The 13273-nt window shown below is 39.2% G+C and overlaps 1 protein-coding gene across 1 annotated transcript in view; it reads right to left on the bottom strand.

The window, feature by feature from the left end:
• The window catches only part of SLC9A9 (solute carrier family 9 member A9), a 678791-nt gene extending 666961 nt beyond the window's left edge, over window positions 1–11830 (bottom strand). Inside the window, exon 1 of the mRNA XM_055412241.2 lies at window positions 11474–11830. Within this exon, the coding sequence (XP_055268216.1) occupies window positions 11474–11648 (175 nt within the window). The 5' untranslated portion in view covers window positions 11649–11830. The remainder of the gene's footprint in view (window positions 1–11473) is intronic.
• Window positions 11831–13273: the final 1443 nt, after the last annotated feature.

Here is a 13273-nt window from a genome sequence, read left to right as displayed (position 1 = left end):
TCAAAGGACTAAAAGAAAGTGTGGGTGTTGCCTAAGGGACATAATTTATTGCTTTGTGTTGGCCCATTATCAACTTGCTTTGCTGAGGAAAAGCATCCCATAGGATTTCAGAACAGGTCTGTCTGGGGCATCTGCCAGCAACAGTATCCCATGATATCCCAAGGTGGGAAAGTGGTCTCCATGAAGCTGTTCCACCTTGGGATGCCTCATCCATTCAAAGTTCTATCTCCTCACAGGTTAGAGTCATATGGGAAATGACCATGAGATCTTCTATCATGGTAGGTTATCCAATGCACACTTCTTTCCCTGGTGTATATCAAACACACTCATGCATGCATGCACACTCATGCACAAACACAAACATGCAAGCACACAAACACATAACACACACATTTCACAGCACTCTGGATTCCTAACATGGCACTATAGGTAACTTTTCTCTAGAAACTATCTCAGACACCAGCTTATACAGAGCTAACATCCTTCCATGAAATCAGCTTTGCAAGTCTACAGAAGAAATAGGAAAATAGAGCTATCAAACTAGATACATACTGACTAAAACAAATTAATTTCTTACTTTATAATGTTTACACAGAACAGTATCTTTTTTTCCTCAGACCACAAGTGGAAATTTCACAAAGTATTATAGACAGTGAAGGAGGAAGGGATTCTCCAATACAAGGAGATTGTCTCCCAAACTCCCCTTTCTGTCACAATAGGGTAATGAAGTGAGAAAGAAAAAATACAAAAGAAAACAAAAGAGACAAAACTAGGAGCTACATGAAATAGTTATACTTTGGCGCATCAGAACCCTCTAGAAGGTCTGTTGAAAAACTGCTTTGCTAGATTCTGCCCCCAAATTTTGAGCTAATAAGTCTGGGCTGGGACCCACATATAAGCATTTCTAATGAGTTCTCAGTTAATGCTGATGCTGCTGGTCCTGGGACCCTACTGTGACAAGCACTGTCCTGTAAGACAACAGTTTCTACCAGTATGATTGACATTGCAGTCACAGAACTCTCAATATCCACGCCACCTCATTTTCCTGCACATAGGTTTCATCATGCTTGGAGAGTCCAGAGGTATAATCAATTTTATCTTCAGTCTCTTCCAAAAATTTAACTCAATTAACCTAACATATTATGAAAGCCTACTTTGCACACTCCACATAAATAAGGCATTTGCAGAATCTTCCCAACGCATTCCAACAACCACAGGCATTTAAAACCAGAATGACTGTGGACTTGCAACACCACCTACCCTGATGCTGGGGCAGGTGTTTCTTGGTCAGCGTTATCACTCTCCCTGGGACACTGCAACCCAGCTACTTGGCATAATGCACTTTCGCAATGTTGCTCCCACTGTCTTTCCCATGCTAGTGGTAAAGAACTCAACTCCCAGTGCAGGAGAAGTAAGAGACATGGGTTAAATCCCTGGGCTGATCCCCTGAAGGAAGGCATGGCAGCCCACTCCAGTATTCTTGCCTGGAGAGTCCCACAGACAGAGGAACCTGGTGGGCTACAGTCCATAGGTTGACAAAGAGTTGGACATGACTGAAGTGATTTATCACCCGTTTCCCATCCTGGGCTTTTTGCTAAGGACATTATATTGTTTCTGAGGCCTAAAGATAAAAAAGAAAACTTAATACCTTCCTTCCCCTACTACTCCCCACTCCTGACTTCATGGGAGAGTTAAATATTAGCAGAAGACTTCGATGAGTAGTCAACTATGGCCAGAATTTGAGAGCACTAGCTTCCAAACATGGTGTTCTTGCCAATTATTGTGAGAAACCTTGGCCATAGTTGCAAATTTTTTGAATTTCTGTTTCCTAACATACAAACTGAGGGTCCTCAGGCCTATTTTGCAAGGATATGGTGATGATTAGCAATGAGGGTTAGTAAAGTTAGATATCTCATTCTCTGTCTTACTTCTATAAACTTTCTAAGGTACTATCACCTGGCACAGAGTAGACATTTAACTGAATAACAGCCATCTTCCTAGGACTAAATGTGTGATACAGGAAAAAAACATGGGTTTTATGGTCCTGGGTTTGAAGTTCAGCCCTGGTGGTTACCAGCAAGTCACAGGCATGTCTCCAAATGTTGGTTTCAGCATCTGTAACTTAAAAAAAATGATAATATCTCTCCCTGTAACACACACACACATACACCCATGTTTGTGATACCCTGTGGCCTCATGGAGCCAAACTACCAAGGCTTGAGTCCCAGCTGTGGCATCTAGTAGATGTGTGACTTTAGGCAAGTTACTTAATTTGGGGTGCCTCAGTTTCCCCATCTAAAAAATGGTGATTGTGAGGGTTAAATGAGTTAATATACATATAAGTACTTATGATAGCATAGTTCACACTGAAAATGCCATTTGTGGTAACTATTATTGTCATTTGTTGTAATTTTTTTACTATACATTATTTATAAAAAAGCAAAAGAGTTCCAGAAAAACATCTATTTCTGCTTTATTGACTATGTCAAAGCCTTTGACTATGTGGATCACAATAAACTGTGGAAAATTCTGAAAGAGATGGGAATACCAGACCACCTGACCTGCCTCTTGAGAAACCTGTATGCAGATCAGGAAGAAACAGCTAGAACTGGACATGGAACAACAGACTGGTTCCAAATAGGAAAAGGAGTACGTCAAGGCTGTATATTGTCACCCTGCTTATTTAACTTATATGAGAGTACATCATGAGAAACGCTAGGCTGGAAGAAGCACAAGCTGGAATCAAGATTGCCAGGAGAAATATCAATAACCTCAGATATGCAGATGACACCACCCTTATGGCAGAAAATGAAGAGGGACTAAAGAGCCTTTTGATAAAAGTGAAAGAGGAGAATGAAAAAGTTGGCTAAAAGCTCAACATTCAGAAAACTAAGATCATGGCATCCAGTCCCATCACTTCATGGCAAATAGATGGGGAAACAGTAGAAACAGTGGCTGACTTTATTTTTTCTGGGCTCCAAAATCACTGCAGATGGTGACTGCAGCCTTGAAATTAAAAGACACTTACTCCTTGGAAGGAAAGTTATGACCAACTTAGATAGCATATTAAAAAGCAGAGACATTATTTTGTCAACAAAGGTCTGTCTAGTCAAGGTTATGGTTTTTCCAGTGGTCATGTATGGATGTGAGAGTTGGACTATAAAGAAAGCTGAGCACCGAAGAATTGATGCTCCTTGGACTGCAAGGAGATCCAACCAGTCCATCCTAAAGGAGATCAGTCCTGGGTGTTCACTGGAAGGACTGATGCTAAAGCTGAAACTCCGATACTTTGGCCATCTGATGTGAAGAGATGAGGGGAAAGTAGGCAAAAAACAGGTGAGGGAGGTTTGTAACCATGAATAAGTGTTCAGGTCTCAGCCTGCACGCAATGAGAACACAGTAAAGCGTCTTAAGCAAGGGAGTGACACGATCACATGTACTTTTCTCAGGCCAAGCTGAGTAGCTTCTGGGATCTTAGTTCCTCAACCAGGGATTGAACCCAGGCCACAGCAGTGAAAGCACTGAGTCCTAACCACTGGACCACCAGGGAACTCCCCAGATTTACATCTTAGAAAGTAGAAATCACTCTGGCTGCTGAATTGAAAACCCATTGTGGGGGAATGACTCGAACAGGGACCTGGGCACTACTGACATTTTGGTCTAGAGAATTCTTTGTTGGGGATGAGGGGCTGTGCTGTGCATTGTAAGATTTTTGTCACCATCCCTGACCTGTATCCACTGGATATCAGTAGCATCCTCTTAATCATAAAAAAAAAAAAAAAAAATGAAGAGCTGACTCATTGGAAAAGACCCTGATGCTGGAAAAGATTGAGGGCAGGAGAAGGGGATGACAGAGGATAAGATTGTTGGATGGCATCAGTGACTCAATGGACATGGGTTTGGGTGGACTCTGGGAGTTGGTGATGGATAGGGAGGCCTGGTGTGCTGTGGTTCATGGGGTCACAAAGAGTAGGACATGACTGAGTGACTGAACTGACTGATTTTCCAATAAACCCTAACAAATGTTTGTTCTTCATGTCCCCACTTGCTGACCATATAATTTTAATTCAATTTAGACTACATATAATATCTCCATAAACAGTTTAAATCATAAATTCATTTTCTTGATGTGTTCGCTCATTAGTCTTTAGAACCTGAGACAAGATCCTTTGAGGCAACACAGTAGTTTGCTCTTAGGGCTTCCTCTGTAGCTCCCTGCTGATTCAGGAGCACAGCAGAATACATAGGAGGTTATTTTCTTAAAATCAACTTTCAGAAACCTACATAGAGCAATTTGCCTTTGATTTTTTCCACTTTTTCAAACTTTCTCTGGCTAACACTTTGCAGCATGGAAAACCTTGCCCTGATCTCTTGTGTCCTTAAAACCAATCATTTTTTTTTTTTTTTAACCAAAGGGGAAATCAAGTTTCCTTCCTTAGGCTCTTAACCGTAATTTCCTTTCCTGCAGACCCCTTCAGATTAAACCACAGCCATTCTGACTCTCATAGGACATGCATCCAGAGAGCCCCAAATCCACTGTTCTGACAGGATAACTTTCTCTCTTTAACTTTCTAATAGGAATTCAACAGGATTTACTGAGCACTCAATACAAAAGCAGAGAGGGCTAGGAAGAACTAAAAATGGCAATATAACACTAACTAAAATTCTGTCTGGAAGAAGGACCTGGATGTCACTATAGGCTGGTTGTGGGAAGAAAGGTGTTGGTTTGAGTTGGAGTAACTGAGATGCCTGATGGCAAATGTCAGCCTTGACCTGAATCTTGAAGGACTTTTGCAGATGGAAGGAAGGTTTCAGTTCAGTTAATGATAATCTATTTCACTTCTTCCTCATTTTATAGATGGGAAAAGTAAGGCTAGAAATTAAGTCACTTGCCCAAAGTAATGCATTTAGCTACTGAAAAAAAAGAAAGAAGGAAAATCATAAGGATTTAAAAACTCAAATCCACAAGAGAGCATCTAATGCTTTCTCCATAAAGCATGCCACATTTGAATAAGGAAAAAGCCTCAGACAGGAATTCCAGGCAGGGAGAATGGTATGAAGTGGCAGTCAACATCTCCTATGAGCCTGGAGGTTAAGGAGGAAGGGCTGGACTGGAGCAGAGTAAAATGGATCAGTGGGGGACAGCCACACCATGTCCAACAACCCAGTCTTATCCTGAGGAACCTCCAAGCAGTGCCAGGATAAAATGAATGCCTTGTGATTTTTGAAGAAAGATAGTTTTAAAAATCTTAGTGATTGACTATGAACTATATTTTCTTTAAATCTTGAAAAACCGGATGTTGAGTGAACACAATAGGACCTATTAAACTGCTAAATATCTTTTTAGAAGAACATAGGTCAGTAGTTTAATATATTGCTGTTGTTTAGTCACTTGGTCATGTCTGACTCTTTGCAACCCCATGAATTGTAGCCTGCCAGGCTCCTCTGTCCACGGGATTCTCCAGGCAAGAATACTGGAGTGGGCTGCCATTTCCCTCTCCAGGGGATCTTCCCAACTCAGGGATGGGCCCTGTGTCTCTTGTTTCACAGGTGGGTTCTTTACCACTGAGCCATCTGAGAAGCCCAATAGCTTAACATACTTTAACGAATTCAAAATCTAAATTTTGTAGATTAATTTTTCCCTTCAGCCCACTAAACAAGATTTCCATGTGCATTTAGAAATTGTTTTATATGTTGTAAGGCCATGGAATCAAAGGCAGAATTCTAAAAGGTTTAAACTATTTTGTTCCTAAGTTCAGATCCCACCCCTCAAATGCATGGCATTTGTCCGACAAAGTAAGGGAGCTGCCAGTGATGTATAATGGAATTGTGAATGCTATCAGAGAACAAGAAGCAATTTTTCTTTTATGAACAATTAGAAGGGGATACAGGGCCCTAAGTGAGCAGCGCTAAGTGCACCATCTGCTGCCAATCAATATTTGACCATTAATAGTCTTCTAAGCTTTTAGTCCAATTTAAACGAATATCATCATGGCTTATACTTTAAACCAGTTATGGATTTTAATCCTTCAATTTTGAAACAATGATAATTGTAGAATGTCATAAGACACAATTACCAATTTTGCTATCATTGAAGCAAAAATATGGTTAAAATGTTACCACTAACTTTTAAAAGCATCCTAGGACCCTTGAACAGTTAGAACTGGACATGGAACAACAGACTGGTTCCAAATAGGAAAAGGAGTACGTCAAGGCTCTATATTTAACTTATATGCAGAGTACATCATGAGAAACGCTGGGCTGGAAGAAGCACAAACTGGAATCAAGATTGCCAGGAGAAATATCAATAACCTCAGATATGCAGATGACTCCACCTTTATGGCAGAAAGTGAAGAAGAACTAAAGAGCCTCTTGATGAAAGTGAAAGAGGAGAGTGAAAAAGTTGGCTTAAAGCTCAACATTCATAAAACTAAAATCATGGCATCCGGGCCCATCACTTCATGGGAAATAGATGGGGAAACAGTGGAAACAGTGTCAGACTTTATTTTTTTGGGCTCCAAAATCACTGCAGATTGTGACTGCAGCCATGAAGTTAAAGATGCATGTTCCTTGGAAGGAAAGTTATGACCAGTCTAGACAGCATATTAAAAGGCAGAGATATTACTTGGCCAACAGATGTCTATCTAGTCAAAGCTATGGTTTTTTCAGTAGTCATGTATGGATGTAAGAGTTGGACTATAAAGAAAGCTGAGCATCAAAGAATTGATGCCTTTGAACTGCGGTGTTGGAGAAGACTCTTGAGAGTCCCTTGGACTGCAAGGAGATCCAACCAGTCCATCGTAAAGGAAATCAGTCCTGAATATTCATTGGAAGGACTGATGCTGAAGTTGAAACTCCAACACTTTGGCCACCTGATGTGAAGACTCATTTCCTGATGCTCAAGAAGACTGAGGGCAGGAGGAGAAGGGGATGACAGAGGATGAGATGGTTGGATGGCATCACCGACTCAATGGACTTGACTTTTAGCAAACTCCAGGAGATAGTGAAGGATAAGCCAGCCTGGCATGCTGCAGTCCATGGGGTCACAAAGAGTCAGACACAACTGAGCGACTGAATAACAACAATATGCAGATAAAATGCATCAACATCTACTGTGTTTTCTAAAAGATAACAGATACGTATCAGAACGCCAGCAGAAAAGTAAAATACTGGCTGGGCTAAAGTATTACAGGGAATCCAGTGCCTTAGAAAATTTTTATGATTCTTGACACAGAAGAAAATGGAACGTTATACAGATAGTTGATGAGAGTAAGAGCACTACTCGGTCCAGTAGGGGAACTACTGGTCAAATTCATTGATAAGTATCAGATTCGTGGGGTCACGGAGAGTCGGACACGACTGAGCGACTGAACTGAACTGAACTGAACAGGACCAAGCAATCTTAGATGTTTCATTACAAGTATATCTGTCTGAAAGATGGAGATGACTAAAGTACAGTTTATTCTCAAGTGTTCATCTCAAACAAAAAAACCTTTAAAAGTTCTATGTGGGGACTTCCCTTGTGGTCCAGTAGTTAACAGTCTGCCTGCCAATGCAAGGGACGCAGATTCGATCCCTGGTCCAGGCAGATCCCATATGCTGTTGGACAACGAACCCTGTGTGCCCCAACTACTGAAACTCATACACTCTAGAGTCTGGGCTCTGCAACAAGAGAAGCCACCACAATGAGAAGCCCTTGTACTAGAATGGTCCCTGCTTGCTGCAACTAGAGGAAACCTGTATGCAACAAGCACCTCAAGACCCAGAATAGCCAAAAAAAAAAGTTCAAAGTTAATTTCAATCATAGTTTTGTTTCTTTTCTCCCACATTGATTATCACCATGCCTCTGACAGGACTCTAGCAAGGACCATAGTCTCCATCCTCTGACAATGAAGGGCTTATATGGTCTTACCCTGAAATTTCATTCTTTTGGACTTCCTGGAAAATAGAATCTCTCTGACTAATGTTGAAAGTGAAAACAATATGAGGATGCATCTGGATCTCACAGATACATCCTCTCTCTAGGACAATCATTGAAAAAATTTATGTTAAAGCATCTTCAGCATCTGTTAAAAGAGATAGGGGCCTATCAGCTCAGTTATATGAATATGTACCCAAGTCATCAGTTCAGTTCAGTTCAGTCGCTCAGTCGTGTCCGCCTCTTTGCGACCCCATGAATCACAGCACGCCGGGCCTCCCTGTCCATCACCAACTCCCGGAGTTCACTCAAACTCATGTCCATCGAGTCAGTGATGCCATCTAGCCATCTCATTCTCTGTTGTCCCCTTCTCCTCCCGCCCCCAATCCTTCCCAGCATCAGAGTCTTTTCCAGTGAGTCAACTCGTCGCATGAGGTGACCAAAGTATTGCAGTTTCAGCTTTAGCATCAGTCCTTCCAATGAACACCCAGGATTGATCTCCTTTAGAATGGACTGGTTGGATTTCCTTGCAGTCCAAGGGACTCTCAAGAGTCTTCTCCAGCACCACAGTTCAAAAGCATCAATTCTTCGGTGATCAGCTTTCTTCACAGTCCAACTCTCACATCCATACATGACCACGGGAAAAACCATAGCTTTGACTAGACGGACCTTTGTTGGCAAAGTAATGTCTCTGCTTTTTAATATACTATCTAGGTTGGTCATAACTTTCCTTCCAAGGAGTAAGCGTCTTTTAATTTCTTGGCTGCAATCAGCATCTGCAGTGATTTTGGAGCCCAAAAAAATAAAGTCTGATACTGTTCCCACTCATAGGTTGGTTACAACTACAGGTGTAATGGCTAGTTTCATGACTTTTACATCTCTAAGTCTTAATCTCCTCATCTATGAGATGAAGTTACTGATCTCTGACTTCTTCCCAATAAATGAATTTCAAATTCATTTGTAGCTACTGGGAGATTCATTCACTTGGTATCTCCTTTCCCCTTACCATTTAAAAAAGTTTATCAGAATGTCCCATCTTGTTTCTCTGTTGTAGATTCAAATGATTTTATTACATCGTTAAGAGAAACTGCCTATGAATTGTTTTACCTATAACATTTATATCATCCCTGAAAAAGAACACTGAGATATCACCAATGCTATCCATATGGACTATTTTCGGGGATTATCAGTGAAAGCTCTTTTGAGTAAGTAAAAGCACAAGGTGTTGTTATAAGGGGCTATTAAGTTTGGGGGAAGTTCACTTCTTTGAGATTTAGCTTCTTCCTCTGTATAATGAGGTGGCTAGAGAAAATAACCTCTGAGATCTCCTTAAATTCCGACAATTATAATTTTATGTCAACAACAAAAAAATTAAGCAAAACGAAAATAAAAGTCTTTTCATTGATTTATACAGTTCAAGATAACTCAAGGATACTAAAATTTCTAGTAATGGGATAGTTATACATATATGTGCATGTCTCCATAACTTTTATAATCCTTATACATTGTACTGTTTCAGAACTTGCTTTCAATAACTTTTATATTAAAAAATTTATGAAAGGACAGAAATCAGACAGCTCAACTTAATCCCACAAAAACCTTAAGTTTAAACTGCCTTAGGAATAGCAATGAAGAGAAATGCTATCTCAGCTAATGTTCAATGTGCTAATTATTTTAAACTACATCTGATTTGAAATATTGGTAGTTTCAGATGTACAGCAAAGTGATTTTTATATATACTCTTTTTTTCAATTCTTTTCCAGGATAGCATATTAAAAGATATTGAACATAGCTCCCTGTCCTACACAGTAAATGTGCTAATATTTTATGAGTTTAACCATAACTTAAAGGTACTTCATGGAGCTGTTTAAGTATTAAAGTTAACCTGGGAATTTTCATGTTCCAAAGTAAAAGTTACATTCATGTGTTGTGAGTACAAAGTAAGCTGAATTTTAATAGGTCACCAAAATTTAATCAAAACTTTTATAAAACAGTATCTCCATCATAGATAAACTTTAATTGGTAAATGAGTCATGATCAGTCAAATTCAGGACTGTGAAGAAATCCTTCCCTCTAATAAAAGTTTATTTTAAAACCTGTGTTGTTTTTCTAAACTATAAATTGCCCTATAATTTAATGCTAGGAATTACATTGTTTCTAACTTCTCAGATTACATCCCACATCCTCATTGATTATTTACTAGACGAGTAAGGAGAAAGCCTGGTCCAGTGATGATGGAGGAGGGCAGTGACTGGCACCCAGGGCTTTACATCTAGTGGTATCACTTTCTTTCTCTTAAACCTGATTGTGAGTTTTTTCTCCTCAAATGAGAGTTTGTGTGTGCTTTAAGACCCTCGATGGAAATAACCTAACTGTTCTCTGAATGGACCAGCACATCAGTCTCCTGAAAGAAATTACTCTGCTTAGCCTAAAACTACTTAGCTCAAATATCTCACAGTTGGATCCAGTTAAGGCATAGGGTTTCTCATGGTCTCAAATCATGACTGGATATTGTTATTATCAGGACATCACGTTGTTAGCATATAAAATGTGCACTGATCCTGTTCCCTGAAACTCAAGAGTGTAAAAGGCTTCAGAATTTCCAAAATAAGGGAAGTGAAATATAAAAGTATATTCTTTTATGAATTATAACAATACCTCAGCCATTTCCATTGTGTTCAAATTTCCTATCCATTATCAGGCAGAGATAAGAGTGGTACAGAAAACTATTTCATAAACCAAATCAGTTTTAAAACTACCAGTGTCTTACACTTTACTTTAAAAGATGAGAATACAGACTGGGATAATCTCTGTCACGTTTTAATAAACTTTCTGAAAGGAATGATATGGTAAATTGCACAGAAAGAGCACTACCTCGGGAGTTTAAAGGTTAAATGTTTTTCCACATCTTGTCTGTACCTCCAAAAAAAAGAAGATACTTAGCAAATAATACTAATACTTGTTAACTAGAAAGTATGAAATCAGGCTAAGAAATGAAGAGCACTGCATAAAGAAACTCTTGGTATTTTAAGAAAATAAAACACACTCATATAATTTAAGTAGATTTGAACAAAATTGCTTCAATAGGAGGGGAGGAATACATACAATTCTGCAAGTTTTCTTCTTGAAACTTGGTGCTGTAAGAAGATTTTCTTAATACATGTTTAAGGGATGTTATTTCTAGAACTTTATAATGCTCATCAGCCCCTCCAGAGAAAGATGACTGCAGAGCCATCACTTCCCAATATCTAGCATTACAAAAACAAACAACTAGCCCGATTTGACTTCCCACATGACAATGGACCCGCATCTGTCAACAGACTCACATTATGTGCCTCGTGAGAACATGACTGTGGCATTTACTTTTGTGACAAGGCAAATTTCAGCAGCTCATCCGAAAGAGATGAGCATTCATTATGCTGCAGTACCTTTCATCAAGCTAATGACATTTCAATCAGCACATTTTCTCCAGTTTTGGTACTTTGCCATCTGAGCACGTCTCTAATTACGCCCAAGCAACAAGTTTCACATCAATCCTACAATTTCTGCACTCACCGTACACCATCGCTCCCCCGGTTTCATGCAAGAAGCGAAATCGATGATTTTTAAATAGCCAGATTGTCAAAATGGTAAGGATGAGCAAAAAATTAAAGACAAGCAGCTCCACCGCTCCCTGATGTTGAAACTGATACTCATCCTTCTCTGACATGAATCTTTGCTTTCTCTCCATTCTTCAGTCTTCTCAGGATTCCTTAGATAAAAACCTGGACAAGGACTATTTTATCAAGATTTGCCTAAGACGGTCTGGCTGCCTGAGGATTTCAGGATAAACACTGCCACTTAAGTTGCTACTTCATGAGCATTCTGCCTTGGCTTAGTATTCATATGGCTTCTAGTTACAACTTCCTGTTTCTCTCTTAAAGCAGCCCCGTCTCTTTTCAAACTCCAGAGAGTGGCTTCATCATCGACTCTTACTGTCTTGAAATGATTCATTCCAAGAAATTAACTTTCATATTGAACAAACCTGCTAGCAGTCGTTCTGAGATCTTGAATCATGATCTTATCATTTAGAACAAGTCTTCTTAAGCTGCATAACTGGTGAATTGTAGATTAATAATAAAACAGATCATCTTACATCAGCAACATTTTCTAAGTTCAAAAAGCCAATTCCTGAATCATAACCTCATTCACATGCAAGATTTTTCGTTTCTAGCCAAAGCCTAGCAATGTGATGGGGACTGAGTGAAAATGATTTCAAAAGGATTTTTTTTTAATTGAGAAGAAGAAAATAATTTTGTATATGACTCTCTCTCTCTCTGTTTGGTTTTATATAACTGGTAGTCACCACAACAGTATTTAAACTCTGAATTAGTTGTTTTTCTTTTAACAAGAATAAATGAAAACATAAGACAAAAAGAATTTTGTCCTCCTCTCTACAGCTGTGCTGTTTTTATGTATTGAGTCAAAAAAAGAAAAGAAACATATCTTTGAAGGAAGAAACCGTGCAGGCATTCCCATAATGCCAGATTAGTGGATTTCTCTTCATAAAATTCCTGATCCAGACATTCAGGACTCACAGAATCTGCCACAGATCACAAACCTCCTCTGTCTTATGGCAAAACAATGTGGCTTACTGAGGAACAGTCTGCCACTAACACTGAAGTTTCCAGAATTCCAGGACACAGACAGTGATGATTCTTCAGATCATCTTGCATTTGGCAGGTTACTTCTGTTTGAATTAAAATTTTATGCTTTTTGAAAAAGTTCAAGACTCTAGGCTCTGCTGTTTACTTAATAATTGTAATGATATGTTTGCCTTATTTGTTCTACGGTACAATTAAATGCAGTTAAGTGAGATTGCTCATCACTTCATAAAATTATTGTAACTCAGGAGTTTAATTGTCATCTAACATCCCCTGACTCAACAGAATTAGTATTCAGTTTATACCGTGTAGTGTAAGTGATTCACTGAGTAGGATAAGTCCAAGTAGAACTTCAGAATATCTTGTCACCAAAAGCCAAAAGTTAAACACAGGATATATTGAAAGCTCACTGGTCCCTCCCCAACAGTTTTACTCACAGAGAAAGTCTATCAACCACATAGTAGAAAATTCTGCCAATTCAGCTTCTTTGTCTCCTGCAACTTTTGAAGCTGATTTCCTGAGTTTAACTCAGCAGGGGGTATTTATGTGGGCTGCAGATATTTTACACTACCCTTTTTGGCAGACATATACGTGATGACTAATATTCAAACTGTTTTGAAATCTGTCAGATAATGCTTGCAAGCATTTTACCAAGCTTTGCTAGCAGGTTCAACCTTTACAATTTTGCAAAACCACAGTTAGCCTTGAGTTG

Source organism: Moschus berezovskii, chromosome 1, assembly GCF_049115385.1.
Source record: "Moschus berezovskii isolate FMDL1 chromosome 1, NW_MosBer_1.0, whole genome shotgun sequence".
Classification (NCBI taxonomy): Eukaryota; Metazoa; Chordata; class Mammalia; order Artiodactyla; family Moschidae; genus Moschus; species Moschus berezovskii.
The sequence above is the reverse complement of the archived record's forward strand: the minus strand, read 5'-3'. Positions and strand labels throughout refer to the sequence as shown.